This window comes from Stenella coeruleoalba, assembly GCF_951394435.1.
Source record: "Stenella coeruleoalba genome assembly, chromosome: 1".
Lineage (NCBI taxonomy): Eukaryota > Metazoa > Chordata > Mammalia > Artiodactyla > Delphinidae > Stenella > Stenella coeruleoalba.
In genome coordinates, this window is record NC_137169.1 from 127,397,764 (window position 1) to 127,422,191 (window position 24,428).

Here is a 24,428-nt window from a genome sequence, read left to right on the forward strand (position 1 = left end):
TCCAACCTTAAGGAAATATAATCTCAATTCTCCAAAAGTGTTTATTTTACTTGAAATCACTTGGTCCTTAATTTTAAGTTCACCAGAAATAACTTGGTCTTTAATTTTAAGTTCACCATTAAGACTTTTAAGAAATGTTATTTTGTAAAATCTTGTCTCAGAGGAAAATGGTGTTTCTCATTTACCACTGCAAAGGCAGAACGTTGCTTGCTGGAGCGGGTGTTTGCCACATCCTGTAAGGTTCTGTAAGGTAGGACCATGTCCATTATTCAACTTGACATTCCCAAGTCTCATTAAAAAATGCCTTTTCTTCTGGAGACTTTTACTCCAGAGGGAAGGGAGAACTGGGTTTCTTCTCTGATTATCATGAAAAGCTTCCAGACAGCAGTGTCACTTTCTCTGAAGTCTTTGTGGGGGACCTGAATTATCATGATTTTTTCAGAAACTAGCATCAGAACAGAAGAGCCATTTCATCATCTTGTCGTGTGTGTGTGTGTGTGTGTGTGTGTGTGTGTGTGTGTGTGTGAGACAGATGTGTTTCATTTAGTAGTCCCGGGTCATAAATACCAAAGTGTTAACCACCTTTTGGGGGGTGAGAGGCACAGAAAACTCATTACCTTCATCTGTAAAAGACCAAGCAAAAGGCTCTACAACACATACCACTTCATGTGGAATAAATACTTTTCTCATATACTAGAGACTGGTAAGTCATGGTGAACATTCTAGGCTATCCCTGTCATTCTGTCTCGAGGACGTGAAGCATTTATGTACCATGTTTCTTTCATGAGTACAGTTATTCACAGTGCATGCTGGCTTGTTTCATCCCCTCCTGATATAAGGAAGTAACACAATAAGATATGACTCAGATTCAGTGGTTTGCCATTTTTCTCTCAGAATATCAGCCATCAGTATCAGTGTCTCTATACAAAACAGTCTAAAATATTCCCATGATAACAAGGTAGCTCAAAGAGTCCTAAGGGTTCATTCATTCATTCGTTTCCTGTGAATTCAACAAGGATGTGTTGAAAGGCTGCTCTCTAATGCAAAAGCATTTGCGTCTGAGGATGCAAAGCAAACAAGGAAAAGTCCCTCCTGAGAGGGATTTATAGTATTGTAGGGAGAAATTAAAAGCAAATAAGGAAGGGCATTCCCATGACACAGGGATCAGAGGATGTCCCTGTGGGGATGTGAGAGGGCTGCAATCAACATGTACCCAACCTCTTCCCTACAAAAGTGAAAGAAAAACGGGCTATGCCACAGAGCTGGTTACTTGGATACAGTTTACTTTAACACATTCACTGAGTATTTCTAAACATAATTAGACTACTTCTATATAATTATGGAAGAGATGCTAACCAATGTGTATTTTTAGGGGGCATGGAAGAGCCAGTGGCAACAAGAAACCTGCAAGAATTCATTCAGGATGAGAGTGGGATGTTAATACATGAGCAGCAATTTTGAATGGGTAGGGGGTGACCAAGCCCTGCTGTGAAGGTGCAGCCCAGAAATGAGCATTTAGTAAGAATGGACTTTCCTCCAGAAGTACCAAATGGACTTCTGGTATTTCCATCTGGGTGGAGATTGAAAAAAAATAGAGCAAAATTTTTCTCACAATGTTTTGCAACTTCTGCTTCTGGACTCAGCAGTCAGAACGCAGAGACAGCAAGAGAGTTAAAAATGAAAACACTGTTTATTCTTTTTTAAATGACACTTGATTTTTACCCATAAAACTGAGTCTACCTCATTCAGGTATGTTTGGGATTTTACGCGACTATCTATAATAAATCTATTTTTATTTAAAATGAAAAGTAGTTTATTCTTGACATTCTTTATCTTAGCTTGGGGAGAAAGAGTCTTCCTTGTTTGACTCCAGTAAAAACAGAAAACAGAATGACTTACAAAAGTTGAATTTCTTTAATGAAAAAAACAAATGCTACAGCACCAGTAATCTGGTGAGAGTATTCAGTATCAGAAAAGCTTCTTTTCTCCAAGAGTTATCAACACTATGATTAGGGAAAAGACCCAGGTAATTTTCTCTGCTCTGATAACCAAAAGTTTTGGATATCAGCCCAAACTTTACTTGACTGGAAAAAGATAAATCAAAATCTTTATTCCAGATATACATACAGATTACTGTATATACAATTGTATACTATTTACACCTATTGGTGTAAGATGATCTTAATTCCATTCTATGCTGCATTTTAAATGTTCTATAAACACAAGAAATGGATCTAATTGAACAAAATTTGCTTTCCCTCTCTAATTGAATCCCCTTGTTTAGTGCACTCTGCTATTACTCCCTGGTAGAAGTCTGCATACTTTAATAATTTACTCACAGGATGCATGCCTCCATTTTTTTTAAAAATTTTTGAATTTAATTTAATTTATTTTTTTATACAGCAGGTTCTTATTAGTCATCCATTTTATACACATCAGTGTCTACATGTCAATCTCAATCTCCCAATTCATCGCACATGCCTCCGTTTTTGTCTCCATCTGGTAGAGCATAACCAACGTATGTGAGCTCTCAGCTCCCACTCTATAGCAACTAAACTTTCCCTGCAAGCTTGACCTCCGCCCTCCACACCTCCATGATGTGCATTTCTTGTAAAATCGTACGTCAGTAAACTTCCTCAGGGAACTAGTAGCAACACATGACAAACACAGTAACTCTGTGGCATGCAGCAGAGCTGCATCAATTGCTAAACAAGTTTCCGAGGTCCTTCTGTAGCTCTGCTCTGAATGAGGCTCTCCTATTCTACTGGCAGGTATCTGGATTCAGTGGGAAAAAGAATTGAGGATGGAGGAGAGAGAGAGAAAGGAAAGCAACAATATCTTTTAGTTTAAAAACTGAGGACAATGGGTATCTATTTCTTCCACGTGCAAAGGATGCAAATATGTCTGTGACCCTTTTCACTATGAAACACCTAATGTTTGTTCTAGCACTTCTTATCAGAAACAACTGTCCGACACAGTTGAAAGGGTCTTAGAGAGGAACATGCATTGTGGACACCTATGATTTGCAGTGGGTCCCTATTAATCTATGAAATAAAGACTGAATTGTTGCTGTACCTTTGGGACAACTGGTAAATACAGAGATCATTCTTACATGAAAAAAAAAAAAGATGCCACTTACAATGAATACATTTTTATATTGTTTTGTTAAGCCTTCTTAAACCTTTCTAATATTTACTATCTCATGGGTGTGATAAAATTCTCACCTGTGAATATTTCTGATCTTCTAAGTTTCTAAAAAATCGGTGTCCCTTTTGGTCACTGTAAACAGTATCCAACAAACTTCCTGCTTCGTGGGTCCTTCCTGGAAGCATCTAAGGGTTAACCCTGTAGTCCAGAATTGTACAGTGGTACTGCTGGGGGAGTCCTAAAGAAATGATTGCAACTAAACCACTAGTTCCCAAGGAAAGTGGTGAGGGCTGGCCATTTTGCCCTTGAGGGACATTTGGCAATGCCTAAAGACATTTTGGTTGTCATGACTGTGGGGAAGGGAAGAAGGGGGTCAGGGGTGCTACTGCATCTGATTTGTAAAGACGAGGGACACTGCTAATCATGGTACAATGCACAAGACAGCCCAGTTTTCTAGCCCAGAATGCCAATCATACTCGGGCTGAGGGACTGGAGAAGTGCATTTCACCAAAAAAGGAACTGAGGTCTGAGGACATCAAGTGACTGACCCAACACCACACATCAGAGTCTGAGTCTAGGCAACAGGAATTGGTGACAGAGGCAAGATTCAAAACTTGTCCCTAAACATCTAATCTGATACTCATTTCATTCTGTCAGGCAAATGGCTAAGTACCTGGTGGTGTACAGGACAAATTCTGGACCAAGGTCCCTCATTTTGGGTGTGACACAGGATAAGCCACTGAACACTCTTGACTTTCAGCTTTTTGTCTCATAAAATAGATGAGTTAATGGGCTTTCCTGGTGGTGCAGTGGTTAAGAACCCTCCTGCCAATGCAGGGGACACGGGTTTGAGCCCTGGTCCAGGAAGAGCCCACATGTTGTGGAGCAGCTAAGCCCATACACAACTACTGAAGCCCGCACACCTAGAGCCCGTGAGCCATAACTACTGAGCCCACGTGCCACAACTACTGAAGCCCGCACACCTAGAGCCCGTGAGCCATAACTACTGAGCCCACAAGCCACAACTACTGAAGCCCGCACACCTAGAGCCCACGCTCCACAACAAGAGAAGCCACTGCAATGAGAAGCCCGCGCACCACAACACAGAGTAGCCCCGGCTTGCTGCAACTAGAGAAAGCCCGCATGCAGCAACGAAGACCCAGCACAGCCAAAAATAAAAACAAATAAAATTATTTTAAAAAATAGATGAGTTAAAATAGATGATTTCTAAAGTCTTTTTATTCCTCTAAAATTCTATTATTGTATAAATAATAACACCTTACATTATAATAGTCTCCAGATTCCCTTTCTCTTTCTTTTTAAACTTCTCTAGGAATCCTAACCCAGAAAGAAGCAGGAAATATTGCTGCTGATTTAAACAGAACAAAACAGTGTCTTGACCAATATTCGGCTCTCAGTGAATAGTGAAGTGTATAATAAAATTCAGGAATAAAACGTATCCACATTGTCTATGATTTTAATAGGAAGACAAGTTTTTCTGGTCCTTTTATATCCTGTGTACATATTAACTTATTTTGACTGTATACATGCCACATAAAAACTTTTATAAAAAGAAAAGAAAAGCAGCCATGTAAGCAGCAAGATGTTGTTACTGAATTAATGGAATTTGTTTGACAAATATAATCCATTGATATATTTCCTGAGATAAAAGTTCCCCAGGGCTTCCCTGGTGGCGCAGTGGTTGAGAGTCCGCCTGCCGATGCAGGGGACACGGGTTCCTGCCCCGGTCCGGGAAGATCCCACATGCCACGGAGCGGCTGGGCCTGTGAGCCATGGCCACTGAGCCTGCGCGTCTGGAGCCTGTGCTCCGCAACGGGAGAGGCCACAACAGTGAGAGGCCCGCGTACCGCAAAAAAAAAAAAAAAAAAAAAAAGTTCCCCAAAGTCTTCACGGATCTGTAATTCGTTCTCAGTAATTTTAATATTGTAGACAAGAAAAATTAATCAGTGCTTTTAATTTTCATATACGTTTAGTGCAAAAGAGGGACCAAAGTCACTTGTTATGTACTATATTTTGAAGACTAAAAAGTTCAGTAGATTAATTGCTAAAATTGTAAAAGAGGACATGGGGAAAAAAAATGAAAATATGCATAGTTCTCATCTCTTCACTAAAAACAAAACTAGTACCTGTAACCTGTATGTATAAATTTGGGGGGGTACCATGTAACCCCTAAGTCCTAATTTTAAACCCCTTTTCATTATTAAAAAAAAAGCAAAAGACATTTTACATGTCAGATTGCTGTTTCATTCCACTAGCTAATTTTTTTTTAATCAGAAGAAAATAAGCTATCATTTCTTTTCTTTTTTCCTTTTTCTTTTTTTTTCCATGAAAAGAATTTTAATCTGACCCATGTGCCATCATTAGAGCACATTAACCTCTGGATGTTTTAACAACATTTTGACGGATCTTAAATCAATTAACACTATAAAGGAAAACATCTGTGGCCCTAATACTTTTTAGAGGGGTTCTTAATATTGTTTTTATAAGGAAGTTAGAATGTATTTAATTTTTAAAAGCCACTGAAACTTCCATAATTCACTGTGTGTTAAAAACAGTAGATATGAAAATCATGTCAATTTTATTAACAAACATGAAGCATGTGTATCTATAAGAAAGGATTATTAGAAAAGTCAGCGGAAGGAAATATTTTCCTGCCCATCAAATCCAGATGTTCAGCCCATAAAATGGAGACTTAGAAAGAAAGGCAGGTTATGGTATCTGATATCCTTAAGAAGTGTTACTTCTGAGAAGATTCATGGTCAAGGAAAGCCAAAATAGATTTTTTTTTTTTTTTTTTTTTTTTGCGGTACGCGGGCCTTTCACTGTTGTGGCCTCTCCCATTGCGGAGCACAGGCTCCGGACGCACAGTCTCAGAGGCCATGGCTCACGGGCCCAGCCGCTCCGCAGCATGTGGGATCTTCCCAGACCGGGGCATGAACCCGTGTCCCCTGCATCGGCAGGCGGACTCTCAACCACTGTGCCACCAGGAAAGCCCCAAAATAGATTTTTAAATGAATTATGTTTTACTTTTGTTTTAAAAGAATTGTAGTCATATTTTCTACACTCAATATGGAATGGAATAAAGAGTGAATTAAAATAAAAGGCACATGAATTTTTTTTCAGAAACAACATTATGTAAATACTTGATTAACATTTGATTTCAAATATAAAGGTTACTCTTTTAGCAAAAAATAGAACCATGATAAGCATTTTCTTTCATAAATTGACAAAATAGATACCAGAGCAAAGATTCCACAGAAGCATGGTTTTGTGGGTTGCATTGATTTTTTTCTTTTGTTAGTCCATTGCTCTTTAGCAAATACAGATGTTTGTAAAATAGTTTAATTACAAAATAGGAGTCCACATTGATAGTGGCTGAACATTCCATGTTTCTGTGTTTTGATTTATAGATTAATATGCAAACATTTCTTGTTTTTTAAATAAAGATTTCAACTTTTCTTTCAATTCTTAAAGTGAAAAAACAAAAGAGAAGCTAGTGATAATAGTAATAACAGGGACTTCCCTGGTGGCACAGTGGTTGGGAGTCCACCTGCCAATGCAGGGGACACAGGTTCAAGCCCTGGTCCAGGAGGATCCCACATACCCTGGAGCGGCTGGGCCCATGAGCCACAACTACTGAGCCTGCATTCTAGAGGCTGCGAGTCACATCTACTGAGCCCGCATGCCACAACTACTGAGGCCCATGTGCCTGGAGCCTGTGCTCTGCAAGGCCACTGCAATGAGAGGCCCACACACCGCAGCGGGGAGTGGCTCCCACTCGCCACAGATAGAGAGAGAGCCCACATGCAGTGACGAAGACCCAACACAGCCAAAAAAAAAAAAAAAACCAAACAGATAAGTAAATAAATTTATAAAAATAAAAACACTAATAACAGAAATTGATACTCCATAGTTTTCCAAATGCTTAGATAAAGTAAGAATCCCTTATGATTTCATTTCATTATACTTTATGAAGTGCTTTCTCATCGATTTTCTGTAACCACCCCCTAGTTAGAAATGTAAATTTTAAAATTTAGTTTAAAAGAAGGCATTTTATTAAGAATAACAAAAAAAGTCATTTTGGATTCTTTGAACATAATATACTTTTTTTGTTGTTTTGAAAATTGACCAATGAAGATAGATGAGAAAAACACGTAGAGCTAAATTGATGTTAATAGAAAATATCTTTAGTTTTGCAATGCTCCTGAAAAATAGTGACAAAACTGGACAAATTTTACATCTGACAACTAAAGGTATTTTTATTACTCTTATTTCCCCATCTTTGAAGTTCTCCTTATATTGTATCTAACTTGTTCCACGTCCAGATTTTTGAGGTTCTACTTGCCTTTGGTCTCTCACTGGTCATCCCAATGGTTCTTTCACCCATGCCTTCTAGCTGCCCTCAACACAGCACCACCTTCTATTCTTAGAAGAGGGATAATCTTGGGTTTCAAAGGCTTTGGTGAGTTTCTGTTGTAGGTCATCCTGCAAATGTTCTTCCTCCCTGTAAGAACCTCTCTTTCTTGAACCTGTAGATGGACTCATGGGCTCCATTGTTCTAAAGTTACCAGGTAGCAAGGCAGCATCATAGCTGTTCACATCGAAAGGACGCTGAGTCCTCTATTATTTAGATGGAAAGTCATTTCCTTCATTCGAACTTTTATCCTTGAAGCAATGGGCAACTAAAGTCATATTTGCTCCATAATTGAGCTCACACATCTGAAAATGGATTACTTAGGTTTACCAGGCTTTTATCTCCCTACTACTTACACACAGGCAGATTTTCTGCATTACAGCCACTAGGCTTTCTGATTCACTGATGCTACAGTCACATGCATGATTATCTATCTCCCCTGCACTAAGATACTGCCTGCAGTAAATTGGTCCTATTTCTCTCATCCCCTCTTCCGCCTTCTTCCACCTTGTGTGCACGTGTGATGAAGCAGATGTGCCTAAATGAAGCTTTACATCCGTATGAAAATGCAGCAGGGCCGGAAGAGAAAGCTGCACAACTTTCTCCTGTGCTGAGCCTTTTCAATACGATTTCATAATAGAGATCACAGTAAACTGCTAAAACATTCAATGTGCCCATTTTTCAACGTAAGCAAAACACCATCATACAAAAATAAGTATCAGTAATATTTAGATTACTTACTTTTTTGGTTTAACCTTAATTCTGCTCTCTGCTATTAAGACTAGAGAACAAGAATTGTTGGGACATTTATTTGATACTCTGAAGAATTCTGAATACAGAAAATGTAGAAAGAGGTGAGACCAACATGGTGCCCGCAAAGCATCGTTCAGAGGGCCAGGCACACAGGAGGGGCCCTGGGCTGCTTCCCTTTCCTTCTTGGTCAATCTTAGTACTTACAATTAGAACAAGGAAAATGAAATTTAGCTCTTTCCTCTTAGGACACGAAAATCAGTACATTTTATGATATATATTGGGAAACAAATTAACAAAGACAAGTATAAGCTAGACTTGATAATGGTTTGTGTACTTAAGTTAGACGAGATCACATTTATAAAACGTTCAGAGCAGTACCTGGTAAGCACTGCTTTTCTTGCTAGCTAGCTACCAGTGACTATAAAAAAATACATTGCCCTAAAGATCTTCTCGAAGCAAACCTGCCAAGTCTGATATTAAAATCTTATTTATGTATGATCTCATAAAGACAAATCCTTATTTGTATCCTGTACAATTATCAAGGCTATTAGGTTCTACCTGGTATAAGCCTATGAGATATCCAATTGTTTTCAATTTTCTCAAAGAAATGAAAGATTTAAAATTTGATTTAGAAATAATCCTCTTACAGCAAAAGACAAATATTATATGATAGTACCTATATGTGGAATCTAAAAAATAATACAAATGAATCTATATACAAAACAGAAACAGACTCACAGACATAGAAAACAAACTTATGGTTACCAAAGGGGAAAGGGAGGGGGGAAGGATAAATTAGGAGTATAGGATTAACAGATACACATTACTATACATAAAATAGAGAAGCAACAAGGGTTTACTATATAACACAGGAAACAATATTCAATATCTTGTAATAACTTATAATGGAAAATAATCTAATATAGCTAGATAGATAAACTGAATCACTTTGCTGTACATCTGAAACTAACACAATATTGTAAATCAACTATATTTCAATAAAAAAAGAAATAAGCCTTTTATGTAACAAATTAACTCTCAACAAACCCCCAACCTGTCCTAATGTTGGCTTAAATAATATTTAAAGATATTTTTATCAATATGCATCAAAACAAGGTCCCCAAAATGGACTCAACAGAGCATTGTTTTTTCAAGACATTCTCAGTTAAATTCCTAATTCATTAGTCTCTCAATACATTTTATATAGTTTTTATTAAAACAGATTATTTTAAGCTGTACCTTTTTTTAATAGCTAAGCTAACAAAGGATACATGTAAACATATATAGAGACATGTATAATACATACATTGAAGATATTTGATTCTTCCAAATATTGTTATAACTTCCTTCATACTTATTTTTGTGATAATATTAAAGTTAAAAGGGGATATTTGACAATAGTTAGTATGTTCACAATCACTGTTCAGTAACCTTTCAAGAGGAGACATGAATTTGGATTTTCAGTGGAATTTACTGGATTCTTATTATATGCCAGCAAACATGTTAAGCCTTTCACAATCATCACTCCTTTCTTTCAACATCCCAAGCAAAACATTCTTCTCCTTTCCTCGCTGACTGCCCCCTCTGACTCTTCTCTCCTAACCCCTCCTTCCAACCCCTTCAGATATGCAGTGTCCCAGGGCTCAGAGTCGGAGCGTCGGTACTTCTCCGTCTGAACATTCTTCTGACTCTCTCATAGTGGATCCCTCAGCTCTAAATCCCATCTGCACTACGACTCCCAAAGCTATGGCTCCGATCAAGACCTGATCAGCCCCTCACTCTTAACTCCAGCTGACTTCTTGGCATCTGTAGTTGGATGCCTGAGGAGAATTCAAGCATTCACATGGACAAAGCAGACACTGGATTGTCTACCCCCAACTGGGATGTTTCCCATCTTAGTTGCTCATGGAAAAAAAAAAAAAAAAGAGTCATTCTGAACAACTTCCTACTCCCCTTCTGCACAGCAACTTCTCCAGATCCCATGTGGATCTGTCCTTTTCTTTTACTGTCAACGCTTGGTCCGGGTCCCCAACCCTTCTCCCTTCCACCAACTCAGCGGGCTCTAACTAATCCCCAGGCTTTGTCTCACCTCCAGCCTGCTCTCCACATGGCAACCAGGGTGGTTTCTTAATATGGAAAAGAGATTTGACCATTCCCTGCTTAAAAATTCCAAATGGCTTCTTCTCCTTACACTTAGGGTGGATATAAATTCTCTCCTTCTGTTTCTCTCTCCCTCTTCACCACACACCACTCAGCCTTTACTCGCCATCCTGCAAGCACCCGGCCTCCTTTCTGTGGCTTGGACCCACCAATTGTTTGCTTTTTCCAAAGGGCCTCGCGCCTGCCAGTTCCTCTCACCTGAATCTTTACATTCTCATCAGCCCACAAGTAGCTTCACAACACTTCCTCAAAGAAGCCTTCCTTGATCACTCTGTCTAAAGGGCCATTCACCCCCAAGTCTGGCCAGTCTCTGTCATATCACGCTGTTTCATTTCCCAACACTCATCAATATCTGAAATTTCTCTAATACTTTTTTGGCTTTTTGTTATCTCTCTTGCTAAGATATAAGGTTCATGAAAGTTTTATTTACCACTATTTTTATTTACTACGATTTTTATTTCTGTTGTATGTACCACTGTGTCAGCACTTTGGCACATAGTAGGGGCTCTAAAAACAACTGAATCAAGGAGAAAATCGTCTCATTTAAGAGCTACTGCCATTATTCCCATTGTACAGATAATGGAGCTGAGAATTTAAAAGGTAATTTTCCTCACATTTCATAATTGGAAAGCTCAGAATGGACTCCAGACAAGATGTCAAAGACTAATTTCTTAAGCACTTTAAAAGTAGAGCATCTCTGGGGCTTCCCTGGTGGCGCAGTGGTTGAGAGTCCATCTGCCGATGCAGGGGACATGGGTTCAGAGCCCTGGTCTGGGAAGATCCCACATGCCGCGGAGTGACTAGGCCCGTGAGCCACAACTACTGAGCCTGCGCATCTAGAGCCTGTACTCCACAACGGGAGGGGCCGTGATAGTGAGAGGCCCACGCACCGCGATGAAGAGTGGCCCCTGCTCGCCGCAACTAGAGAAAGCCCGCGCACAGCAACAAAGACCCAACGTAGCCAAAAATAAATAAATTAATTAATTAATTAAAAAAAAAGAAACAACACCTTTAAAAAAAAAATAGAGCATGCCTCAATCCAACATTTCTATAATTATCTCTTTAAATTACTTCCATCAGCTCCCTGACCCTCTTCTTTCCATCATCTGTCCCCTTCATGTCATCACTTCCTCTTACAGTCAAAACTCTGAACTGATGTCTTCCACTTCATTTATGTTTTCTTAGATATTATATATCTTGATCATACCTGAAGTATCAGTAAGTAAATTAAGAAAATAAAATGACCGAAAAGTAAAAAGACAGGGTTTATTAGGCATAAGTTAAAATCTTAGTTTAGAAACCAAAAAGGGGATTTGGAAACTCAAGTTTTTTAAGAAGTCAAAGTACAATATTTGGCCTGAATTATCTGATTGGCAGCCCACATTCATCAGAGTAACCAAATAATACACATACTTTTTTCTTCACTTTCCCTTAAGTTATAGCCAACTTATTCCTGGAGTAGCAAACTATAAGAGAGCTCTACCTGATTCATTTAATATGCCTCTTGGATGAGTATGAAAAGATTGTCTAGTGCCTACACTTCCTGGAATAATATGAAAACCTCATGTGTTTTCCATGATCAAAGTATTCAACAAATGTCAAGTTACTTCCCTTGCACTTCAAAAACAGCAACAAAAAAATCTAGATACTTTGGTACATTATTCAATGGCTTTCATTTTGTGTAATATCAAAAACAATTTAGGGACGGGGAAGATCCATTATTTCCATCCTATCACTCACCTTGAGACAGACTGGGCGCTATACTTTGTTAACCACCTTTCAAGACAATGATGATAACATCACTTTTGCATTATTAACATGGCATCAGCATTCATAGTACAGACAAATTAATTAAAGGTGCCTCTTTGCTTTTTATAGTTTTAGATCTCGCTAGGGATATGGAAGTGGCTCAGTATACAATGGTTCCCTCATGCAGCTAAATCAGGTGCATGGGGATTAATGCATGTTTCACACAAATGACCTCTAAGCAACTACCAACTACCCTTCAGTCTTGCTGTGATTTGCCCACCATCATCGTGTCCTCAATTACCTGGTTATTAAGCTGACCTTTCAGAAGGCTGAAAAAAATAGACCTAGAATCAGATAGACTCAGCATGAAATCTCAACCCTCACCTCCCCAAGTCTTACTCCTTACGAACTGGTAACCTTGGAAAATTACTGTGGAAGATCATCAAAAACAGTGGAGGTTTTGTTTGTGTGGCGTGTATATGTGTATGCTTAAAATTTCTCTCCAAATAAATCTTTTATTTTCAGTTTAAATCATAAAACAAACCAAAAACAAATTGAGGCTATTTCCTAGTTCTGCAGCTCCCAAAACTGTATCACCAAAAGCCCTTCCAAAGGAATCTGGTTGGAATGGAGGCCTAAATGTAGTCTGGCAAGAATAGAGTTTTTACTTAAATAGTGTACTATGTGCAGATTTTAAAGGAATATATTATTTATAGAACATTGAGAACACAAATAATTATCTGTTGTGAGGTATGCTATTCCTTCGAGGAGAAAGATTTTGAAGAATTTGGGAGATTTAAAACCCCATCTCTAAGCAGCCGCTTCACTGAGATTACAGACTTCACAAGGAGAGGAATGGGACATGGTAGGCCCAATTCATGGAACACCGAAAACACTTACAAAATATTTGTTCATGAAATGAATAAATGAATAGGTTTAGCTAGCCTGGTAAAATGAAATACTCATAAAGTGTTTAGCTGATGGTATTGGTAAACTGATTTTTATTTTCCTATGTATTCATCTCTGTATTTCTCAAGTTGCCTAGAGTAATCATGGTTTACTTAGGAAAAAAATAGGATATGCAATTTTATACACAGCATGTGATCGAAAGAGAGGAAGATCGGGAAAGAGAAAGAAAAAATGTTGGCAAAGATTTTAAAGCAATGTTTTTCTTTCTTCTAGTTCCTGAAATTCTCTATCATGTAGAAATTTTGCCATGAATAGTTCACTTAAGAAACAACAAAAGGACAATTAAAATTGTTTGCCTGAGTTGTTAAGTATTTTCTACGTACAGGGGTGGGCTGCACTGACACACCATCCATTCATTCAACTCACTGGTAAATAAGAAGAGACCCAGGCTTCCCTGGTGGCGCAGTGGTTGAGAGTCCGCCTGCCTCAGTCCGGGAGGATCCCACATGCCACGGAGCGGCTGGGCCCGTGAGCCATGGCCACTGAGCCTGCGCGTCCGGAGCCTATGCTCCGCAATGGGAGAGGCCACAACAGTGAGAGGCCCGCGTACAGCAAAAAAAAAAAAAAAAAAAAGAGACCCAGTGAAAACCTACACGAGCTCACCAGCTACTCTGAGAAACAGCCAGGTAAAGAGATCCCCAGAAGGTCAGAAGAGGACCTGTGCAGGTGTGAAAGGGGTGAAAGAGCAGAGGATGTGCAGGAGGGCTGCCCAGAGGAAGTGACCTCTGAACTAAATTTTGAAGGGCAATTATAATTTGCCCAGTTTAAAAAAATTATGGAGGGAAGAAAACATGGAGGGGTGAGCAACAGTTTGGAGACAGGAAAACATTATATTTTTAGGAAAATGAAAGTTACAGGAGTACATAGTACATGTCACAAAGTGGCCCCAGATAAAGCTGGAGAAATCTGGAGAGATTAAATTAGAACCGTGTGTGCCATGCTGTTTGCTTTCATTTTTCCTAAGTGCACAGAGACCAAAGGAGGATGATTTGACACCTTATTTTGACCTCACCCACCATTGTGCCTTGAGAGCATTTTAAACTTGTGTTGATTCTTCTATTTGCTTTTTGTTCCACCAGTTAGTAAGAAGTTGGTACAAATGAATGAGAATTAAAATACACCAATGCTAGACTATACAGCAGTCTAATAAGTGATACTAATGTTTCCATTGGCTACCTGAGAAATAACCAAAAACTCTCAAAATCTCAAAAAGGAATCTTGCTGAAGGAGCTCTCAATCACAAAATGGATGTTACTAATAGAAATATCAACACAAAATAGATTTGAGTATAGCTAGTACTGCCCAATCTAAACTTTGACAAAAGTGAAAAATTATATTACATGACGTATTTTATGTGACATTGAAATGCAAAAAAAAAAAAAAAGAAAGAAACCAACAGTGGCTAAAACTGCACACATGAAGTGTTATTTCTGGCTAACTAGAAAAATTAAAGCCTTTTTGGGCAATTTAGATCTGTGTGGTTTGACAAGAAAAATTGCACTTAGAAAATTAATAACCAGGCTTCCCTGGTGGTGCAGTGGTTGAGAATCCGCCTGCCGATGCAGGGGACATGGGTTCGTACCCCGGTCCAGGAAGATCCCACATGCCGCGGAGCAGCTGGGCCCGTGAGCCACGGCTGCTGAGCCTGTGCGTCCGGAGCCTGTGCTCCGCAACGGGAGAGGCCACAACAGTGAGAGGCCCGCGCACCGCAAAAAAGAAAAGAAAAGAAAAGAAAAATAATAACCATAAAGGAAAATTCCCACAGGCATAAACTATAATCAGTAAAATGTGCTGTGGATAAAAATCAATTCATGAATTTAATAGCGATTGTAAAAATTAAATGAAAATAGATGCTGTTGAACGTTAGTTCAGTAAAATAAAAATGGAAAAATTGGTAATGATTTAATCAGGTTATATAAAAAATACTCAAGGAATTAAACTAGCTTAATGGAGGGGAATTTTTCTGTGAAATATATTTTCAAGAAAAATTTATAAATGTTAAATGTTTATATTCATAAATGTTGAGTCAAAACACCTTGAGACCAAAATCATGGGATCAGTATATTCTCTATCCCAACTGGGAGCCATTGAAGGAGGAATGTACAAAGGTGAGTTTTGCCTTCTACAAAGATTATCTTGGTAACAGCTGAAGGGAGACAAGGTTCCAAGCTATTAATGTTAAGACACTGTTGGAATGTATCTATAAACTATTTAAGAGGTAGAATCCAGAGGAGTCTGAAAATCCCTAAAATAGGCGATACAAAGTTAAAAACATTCAAAGATCTATAAGAGTTTATTCCTCTTCCACACAGCCTTAAGCCTTATCTTCTCAGAGTCTCTCAAAGGAAGAGATGTGATTTGGGATCACGTTTCAACGGGAAAGAGCTGTGTGCTGTGATTTCGAGGGATTACGTAAATGAAATTTACAACTTTGCAGAGCACCTCACCGTTTTCAAAGCAGTGTCACAAATATTATCACGTTTAATGCTTACAACACTTTGAGGAAATGGTGTATCAGAGAAGGAAAATGATTTGGATCCAGATCACACTATTCATAGAATTTGCTTTCCAAAGTATTTCTCGTTCCACCTGCCATGGTTTTCTCCAACCTGGATGGCTCCTGACTCATTTCCTATGATGCTTAGTATTTCTTTTATCAGCAAACAAATTATGGTCATTTTCTTTAAGTGGAAATATTTAAAATATTAAAAAACATTTAAAATATTTAAAATGGTGACCACACTTTATTTCTTGATTTTGTCCCTTTGATAACCTCTTTTATCGATACATCATTATTATTTGCATAGGTGTCTCTAATCTATTTTCATGACTATCAGGACATTTTGTTTTAATTTACAAAGCAAAGAGTTTCTTCTTATCTACCAGTGATTTTTGTTAAGTTCACTTTACCGTGTATTCATTTCCTGACACTACCTCTGAGTATGATGCTGAGTTGTCCTCGACTCAAGTTCTGCTCTCCAGCAGATCACTTTTTCAGATGGTTGATGAATTTCCTCCAGTTGCTCACATTTTGGTTGGAAGCAAATTTTTGAATATATGAATGGCAATCATTTTCATTTAAATATCATCACATGGAGTTACAACTTTATCACACTTGTGATATATTTATAGGAGAAATTGAAGTTTTAGTAAAGCCACTTTTTTCACTTCAGATACTTGTGTCTCATTTTTAACAGGAAATGAATGTTTAATCTTTCAACACTGTGTAAGTGTGCACCGTAAAAGATGTTAAAGTGTGTTTGAGTTTGGGTCTTCAGTACAGAACCTAAGAAAAAGCATTGATAATCTTGTTGATTATCTTTTCAGAAGGGAATCAATTGAAGATAAAGTGAACGAACGTGAAAGATTCTTGACTATTTCCCTAACACTCATTTTATATATATTTATGCTTGCCCCAGCTGAAAGAGAAGGAAGGTTTTCACTTCTTTCTTCATTTTTGCTTGTTTCTGTTGTTTTCCTGAACACATAATACTCTGCTTACAATAGCCATTCCCTAGACTCTTGAGAGACTGAAATTGGAATAACATATTGGCATATAAAAGGAATGCACATTAAAGATTTTAGGCAATAATTAAATATTTTCTTATCTAAATATTGATTACAGCCATGTACACAAAATCTATGAATTACTGTAAATTTTACTTCTGTATATTGCAGAATTGTGTAGAAATAGATATCACATGGTATTGCTAAATGAATAGCCTGCAATATTGTATTTTTTTCTTTATCCTTCCATAAGACTATCTTTTTTTTTAATTGAAGTATAGTTGACTTCATTATTGTGTTAGTTTCAGGTGTACAGCAAAGTGACTCAGTTGTATACATATATATATTTTTTAGATTCTTTTCCATTGTAAGTTATTACAAGATATTGAATGTAGTTCCCTGTGCTGTATAGTAGGACCTTGTTGTTTATAAGACTACTATTTTTATGCATGCAAAAGTCATAGCAATAACTCTTTGGTGATCAGCAACTAGTGTGTGGTTGGGTGTCTCGTACTGACAAAACTACTTACACAAGATTGAAATTAAGTTTAAACTGAGGTTAAGTGAAATTTCCATTCTTTTCTCCTAACAATTCCTATAGACTTATAAGATGACTGAAAAAGATCAAAGATCTGCAGTGATGACGAATTTCTTTCTCTGCACCAGTAACTCTTATATACACATGGTCTGTAAACAAAACCCTGTAACATGAATGCTGCATGCACCTTCATCAACAAAGTCAATCAATCTGACTACAGATCTCTGCCCTTCACCTGCTCAGACTGAAATTCTTTATCACATTATCTAGTAAGAAATGATGCTCAGACTCCTACAGGCTTTCTGTGCACACAAAATGCAACTGGCAGGGTGAGCCGTTTTCCATCTGCCTTTGGCAACAGTCCCAGGTCAAGTGCTACCCACACCAGTATGTGCCGGGGCTGGACCTGACTCTGGTGTCTCATTCCCCTGCTACATGAGTCCCTCCCTCCCTATTCCTTACTTTTCTTCCTGTGGACGTCTGGATCTGAAGAACAAAACAGACCCATCAAATGAAATGCCACTAGCGAGAATGTCCAAAGAGTAGGTCGAGGAAAATTTAGAAACAACATATGCATGAACTATGGATTTTTAAGAAATCAGGAGGCTCTTTCCAGAGAAAAGGTAAAATAAGGAGATGAAAGAAGGAAATGGGGTGGGGTTGGGGGGAAGGGCAAAGCCTGTAAAGATCTAGATCTAAAATGATTCTACTTAATCTTGATAAAATTGTCCAATGGCCTCCACCTTCCACTTCGCCTCTGACTAGTTTTTTCATTTCATGTTTTTCCCCTCTCTGTCCTTTCTTTCTGAAAATTGTCTTACCCTCCTCCTTCTCCTCTATTATTATAATCTGCAGTTTCATCAAAAAAGGCCCATTGCTTTTTCAGTGTCTGGGAAGAAATCAAGCACAAATGATACAAAAAAGGCATAAGACGGTTTCTGCTATCATGTAGGTTACAATGGCCGTAATGCTCTGATTGGTAAACAATAATGCCAGCAACAGCAAACTGAAATGTTATGTGAAAAATGACAAGGAAAGGTGTTAAAAAGTATCCAAATGCAGTGGAGATGTTTTGTGGCAAGAGTGATGAAAGAGAATTTTAGAGGGGAAGTAGGATTGGCGCAGCGCCTTGGAGGTCTTGAGGAAGTGTAGAGCGGCAGGGTGTTGAAACTACCTGCTGCTTGTTCTATTTTAGTCAATCATAAAAGAAAAAGAAAAAAAGATCCCTGCCCAGCTCCTGCCATGCTCCTAGCCCATCGGTGGACTCAGTTGTTCTGGCAAAAGTTTAGAATAGAAACCAAGGCAACGAAAAGATGTCGGAGGGTTTTTTCCTCTTTGATTTTATATTTTTAAGCTGTAGGGTGTGAAAAGAAATGGACAGATTAGGATACTACTACAACACTGCAGGTGAAAAGGGATAAAGTTGTGAATTAAAGGGATGTCAATAGAGGTGGGGGGGGGGGGCGAAGATTTTAGAGATCATTACAAAGTAAAATGATAGGACTTGGGGAGCATTTAAATATATATTTCAGATTTTCTTTCTCCCTCTCTCCCTCTCTTTTTTTCTTTTTTGCAAAAACACAACACAGTAAAACAAGATTAAATTTAGGAAAGGAGGTGGTGGGGTGGTGGTGGTGGGGTGGTGGTGGTGGGATGAATTGGAAGATTGGGATCGACATATATACACTAATATATATAAAATAGAGAACTACTAAGATCGTGCTGTATAAAAATAAATAAATAAAGTAAAATTAGAAAAAGTAAAAAGACATAAGCCCTCAGCACACAGGCTAAAATAATTTTGCTTAGAGACTTTGCCTCAATACTGTTAGAGTTCTAGAATAGCTCTACATCACCGTCTGTTTGACTGAGAAAGTTAGGAATGAAACAATATATCTGGGTTTCATGATTTAGTTGGAAAATGTTGTGTTAAATAAATATTAAACACAAAAATCTAACAAAAAAGAAGGAAAGGAGGTAGGTTCCGCCTTCTGAGGGGTGAGTCTGGACATGGAGAATCAGGATCATCAGTGCATAGTAGGTGATGATAAGGAACTCTGAGTTTAGGAAATAAGAATAAAACAGGCCGAAGGGGCTTCCCTGGTGGCGCAATGGTTGAGAGTCCGCCTGCCGATGCAGGGGACGCGGGTTCGTGCCCCGGTCCGGGAAGATCCCACATGCCGCGGAGCAGCTGGGCCCATGAGCCATGGCCGCTGAGCCTGCACGTCCGGAGCCTGTGCTCCGCAACGGGAGAGGCCACAACAGTGAGAGGCCCGTGTACCGAAAAAAAAAAAAAAAACAGGCCAAAGATTGAGGCCCATAGAACTCCAATATTTAAAAGTAGACAAATGTGGAGAACCAGTAGAGAGATGATAGACAGACAGACCAATAGACATACATAAATATATAATGTTTGTGTATTATATAACTCACACACATATATATATATATATATATATATATAAAACTCATCTATTTATGTGTGTGTGTATGTATATGCATACAAACAGTGTAGAAATATCTATGTTCTTACAGTACTTAATTGTCACTGGTAGAAGGATACCAAGTAGCCCAGAACAGAGCAAAGACCCAGCTCAAAGCTGAGGGCTCTGACCCTGTGCTCAGTCACGTAGAGAAAGGGAGGAAAAGGAAACCAGACCCCTAACCTCACCTCCCCTTCCCTCTAACCAAAGGCATTTCAGAGTCTAGCGATGGTAACAATCCCAGGCAGATTTGTATTAGGAAAATGTTTTCCAAAAAATCAATATATAATCATACTCACCACCCCCAAACTCTACATTGTATTTAGAACTTAAGAGGATTGCTGATCAAATTCAATTCATAACTAGTTTTGAATACCTGCAATGGGCAAGGCAAGGTACATGCTTGGAACTAAGAGCTCTTTCTTTTTTACTTAGATGGAAAAATGAAAACTTATGTCCAGGAAATGACTCTTAACTGTTATGACTCATAACTCACATAACTCATGTATTCATGGCTGTTATGGTGTGAAGCCGTAGCTTCTGGCAGTACTTTGTTAGAGCCAGAGATCACTCACTCCTACCTGCATGCTTGAAACCATCACTGTCCCCCAGAATTATTTAGAAATTTTAAACAAAGTGTTGGTTTCCGGTTAACACGGCAAAGAGGCACAGAGCAAATAGATCAGACATTTATGTAAAACTCAGCCAGCGATGTTACTCTGCGCTGGCAAAGTGTAACTTTGCCCATATTTTAGAGATTAAATAACACATCTGAGTTGTGCAACAATTTATCCACTGAAGTCACTCTCCATTTGGCTCTATTTCTTTATGCCCTTAGAGTTCACAATATAAATTTGAGGTCTAATATTTCCTATAAACACGAAACTCAACTGAATACATTAAAGTAAAACATATAATGCAACTCATAGGTTGCTAATATAGAAAAATATATCATTTAAAGAATTAATAATTTCCAAAATTATACAGTGAATCCCAAAATCTCTCTGGGGACTTCAAAGTATGATAAACAAGATTTGCACACCTAGATACTTATATCTATATATTTTTTCTAAAAATGAGTATGTTTGCTCTCCATATTTATGTGAGCAGTTGAAGTGAAACTTGGTTTTCAAAATAAATCTATGTATATCGATACATTTATTTATAGTATAAACTATTCAGCCCAATTGGTTTAAAGGTTGCTAGATCATTTTATACTCTTATTTTGATGATAAATTCAAAGATGTTTCTTACGGTAAAAATCCTTAATAGACTGTGTTGAAATTTTTATGGTGGTTTGCTCTGTGGCCTATAAAATATTTGAGAATTTCTTGATGCTCACTCAGAAATGTTTTCCAACAGTTCCTGAGTGGGAATTTTTAATGGAAATTTACTCTGACTTATGATAATACACATATTATTACCTTATTAAAATTATTATTCTTTATAATTTGGCTTTTATTATTATAACCAACTTTATAGGAATGGTAACTTGGTAAACATTTTCTGTACTAAGACAAAATGCTGTACCTATATAAAAAATGTTTAATCCATTTTTGCAGTTAAAGAAAACAGACAAAAAAAACCACTATCCACGCTGCTTTCTACTGTCCTTGGTTACACAAAATGTAAATTAACAATGTAGCGTGCTCAGAAGGTAGCTACTGCCCTGCCCTTTAGAGAAAAGGAGAGCAGTAGAAAGTCAAAAAAAGATTTCAAAGTGAATTACAATCAGCAAGATTTTTAAAAATATTTTTCCTGTTTTCTTTTCTTTTTTTTTTTTTTTACTTATTTGGAAATCTACAAAAATACCATTTAAATACCTTTTCAATAATAAAACATTGCTTTTAGATTCTACACCATAAGGAGTAATATTACATATCAACCAAAAATGTACTCATGACCCAAACTGAAACCGTTCAGGAAATGTACATTAAATGGACCATAAGTGTACAAAGATCTCAAACGTGAATAGGTACCAGGGGTCCGATTAGTTATAGTTTCCTATAGAATACAGCATTTGCATGATTCTTAAGAGTTCAAGTATTTTTATCTCGTCAAGGCGCTACTATTTACCCATCACCCAGGAAGGGCGGCGGCCCCATAAGAATTTTCAAAGCAAATAAGCATTAAAACGACTGTAAGGGACCAAAACCTTGATTTAAAATACATTCTGTGATAAGAATTTGCAGAAAGTTAATATTTAATTAAATACCCAATTGTATTACTTTAAACTACCATACAACTAAGTATTCAATAAAATATTTCAGTCATAATCAAAATTTGAGGAAGCAAACTACTGGTCTGAAAAAAGGGAGTGGCTTGCATGCAAGCAAAGACACATTATGATTTTTAAAAATGCATTTTTTGTTGGAAAGATAAAAATTTACTTCTTTTGTCATTAAAATTTCCTTAGACATTCATAAACTTGTGTTTGTATATTTTGAGGGTTAAGTAATAGCTTTTGTAATATCCAAGTTTGAACAGTTTGTAAACCAAGATACAGAGAGACAATGTTTGTAAACCAAGATACAGAGAGACAATGTTTGCCTTTTAAATCGTGATTTCTTTTTTGGCCAAACATGTATGCCTTTTTAAACAGAAACAATGTATTCTGTCACATAGCAAGCCATGTCCCTCTGAGGTACAATAACCTTGACTGTTTTACAGTTGGCTTCCTCACCTCCAGTCACCAATGCTTAATTTATTTTTATGTCTATTTCAAACCAATGACCTTACACACACACACACACACACACACACACACACACACACACACACACTAACTAAGGAAATATGAATTTCCTCGTACTTACCTGTAACCAACACTACAGTGTCCAGAAAGGCAAAGCCAAATGCCAAGAGTTTAAGCCACAAATACATGGTCATATCTGGAAATCAGTCGTATTCCTGTGAAATAGCATGCGTCCTTCTGAAAGGCAAAATAATGGTTATTTCCGCAAAAATGTTTCTCTGTAAAACTGAATCAAAAAGAAAAGAAATGAATGCATACTCTTCACTGGTGTCTTATCGGACAGGGAGCAATTTCCTCCTTTGCTGAGAACAAACCACTTGCTGCTAGGTAGTGATGTCAGATTCGGTTTTACTAACTTCTCCAAAAATGCTGTAAAGCGTCCTCTTTGCAGGAAGTCAAGAAAGTTGTTCCAAGTCACTGCAAAGGCGTCTTACTTCCTTAACCCAAGTGATTAGACTGAGTTAGCAGGCCTTTCAAAAGATGTTCCCTACAAGGAAGATGTGTTTTTAGTATTCAAATAACACTCCCAAACAGTATCCATTACAACCAAAAACGAATATAACCCCCCCTGAAAAATCCATAACATTTTTACCTAAAAGTTGAGGAAACATAGTCAGCATGGCTACAGCAAAATGGGGGTTGGCAAGATGATACACTAATTGAATTAGTAAAAAATACCTGTATGGGTTTTAAAAGGACCAAATGAATGAAAAAACTACTACCTATCTGGTTATTTTCGACAACCAGTATCATTTACCATGAGGGCATTCAAAACCCAGCAATATGACAGTTTTAGCATCTAGCCATTTCCTAGGCAAAGCACTCTTAGGGAGCTTCACAGGTTTGCCCCAAATCTTTCATAGATAGCCTTGTGGAGCCAGCCATGGAATTGGACACTCACTTCTACTGCAGCAAGTCCTGCTTCAAAAAAGTAATACTTCTGTGATATTCTTGGTGCTGTTGATGAAGAAAAGATGAGCCATTAAATCGAGAGCTGTCTTTTACAAAAGTTAACCATTTTTTCTCCCTCAGTAATACTCTCTCACCCTTTCTGATTAAAAGACAACAAATACACAGTGTTCTTCTTGATTCTGATGGTGTTCTTAGTAAGTCCATTAATTAGGAAAACTCATGCTGGCAGAAAGCCTCTGTGAATCAGCAATACAGTTAAGTGAATTGGTATCATGGTCACAATCTCTGAATGCATTTAAAAATCCTCGTGCACAGACATACCAGGCATTATTATTTGAACTACAGATAATGTTGAGGGGACTTTGAGAGAGACAGAGCCCTTGCAGCAAGCTGGTTAGGAAGTGGTGTTGCAGGACTTTTGCGTTTAAGTATATACATCTTTTGATGTTTGCAACCTGACTTGTTTTATACTTACTTAGGCTGCTAGGAAGTACAGAGCCACATTTGCAACCACCCTTGGTGCAAATGAAAGTAATCCCACATCTTAATTTCTGCATAGTAACACTATAATGAGATTCTTATTAGGATTCTGATTTTATACGATTATTATTATAGTAGCTAACTTATTGGGCTCTTACCATGTCCAGGAATATGCTTAACCCTTTAATTGCCTAATCCAATTTGTACAACAACCCTTGGGATAGATAATGAGACAGATAATTCCTCATGTTATCTATGAAGTTCAGAGAGGTTAGGTGATTTGTCCAAGATCTCACAGCTACGAAGTTAACAAGCTATGTTTTGAAACCATCCCCAAGTTTCATCTTGCTTTCCTTATTTACCTTATTTACCTTCCTACCTTCTTTCATTTTTCTCACCTCTTTCTCCAATCTTTTTTACTTTGTACTTTTATGATTCTTAATCTCAGAAAGACAGAACTTGATGTCATAAAAATGATCTTGTTCTCTTTTTGCAACAGAGAACAAATAAAACAGCTGGGCATGTCTACACTACTGTTTT

General features: G+C 37.8%; 1 protein-coding gene across 3 annotated transcripts in view; it reads right to left on the reverse strand.

Moving 5' to 3' along the window:
• Nucleotides 1-22,881, reverse strand: part of PTPRC (protein tyrosine phosphatase receptor type C) — a 123,114-nt gene extending 100,233 nt beyond the window's left edge. For all 3 annotated transcript variants that reach the window (XM_079918165.1, XM_079918164.1, XM_079918163.1), the window contains exons 1-2: nt 22,755-22,881; nt 22,558-22,673 (exon numbers count right to left, since the gene is read on the reverse strand). In XM_079918165.1, the coding sequence (XP_079774291.1) occupies nt 22,558-22,630 (73 nt within the window). In that variant the 5' untranslated portion in view covers nt 22,631-22,673; nt 22,755-22,881. The remainder of the gene's footprint in view (nt 1-22,557; nt 22,674-22,754) is intronic.
• Between the last annotated feature and the right edge of the window lie 1,547 nt (nt 22,882-24,428).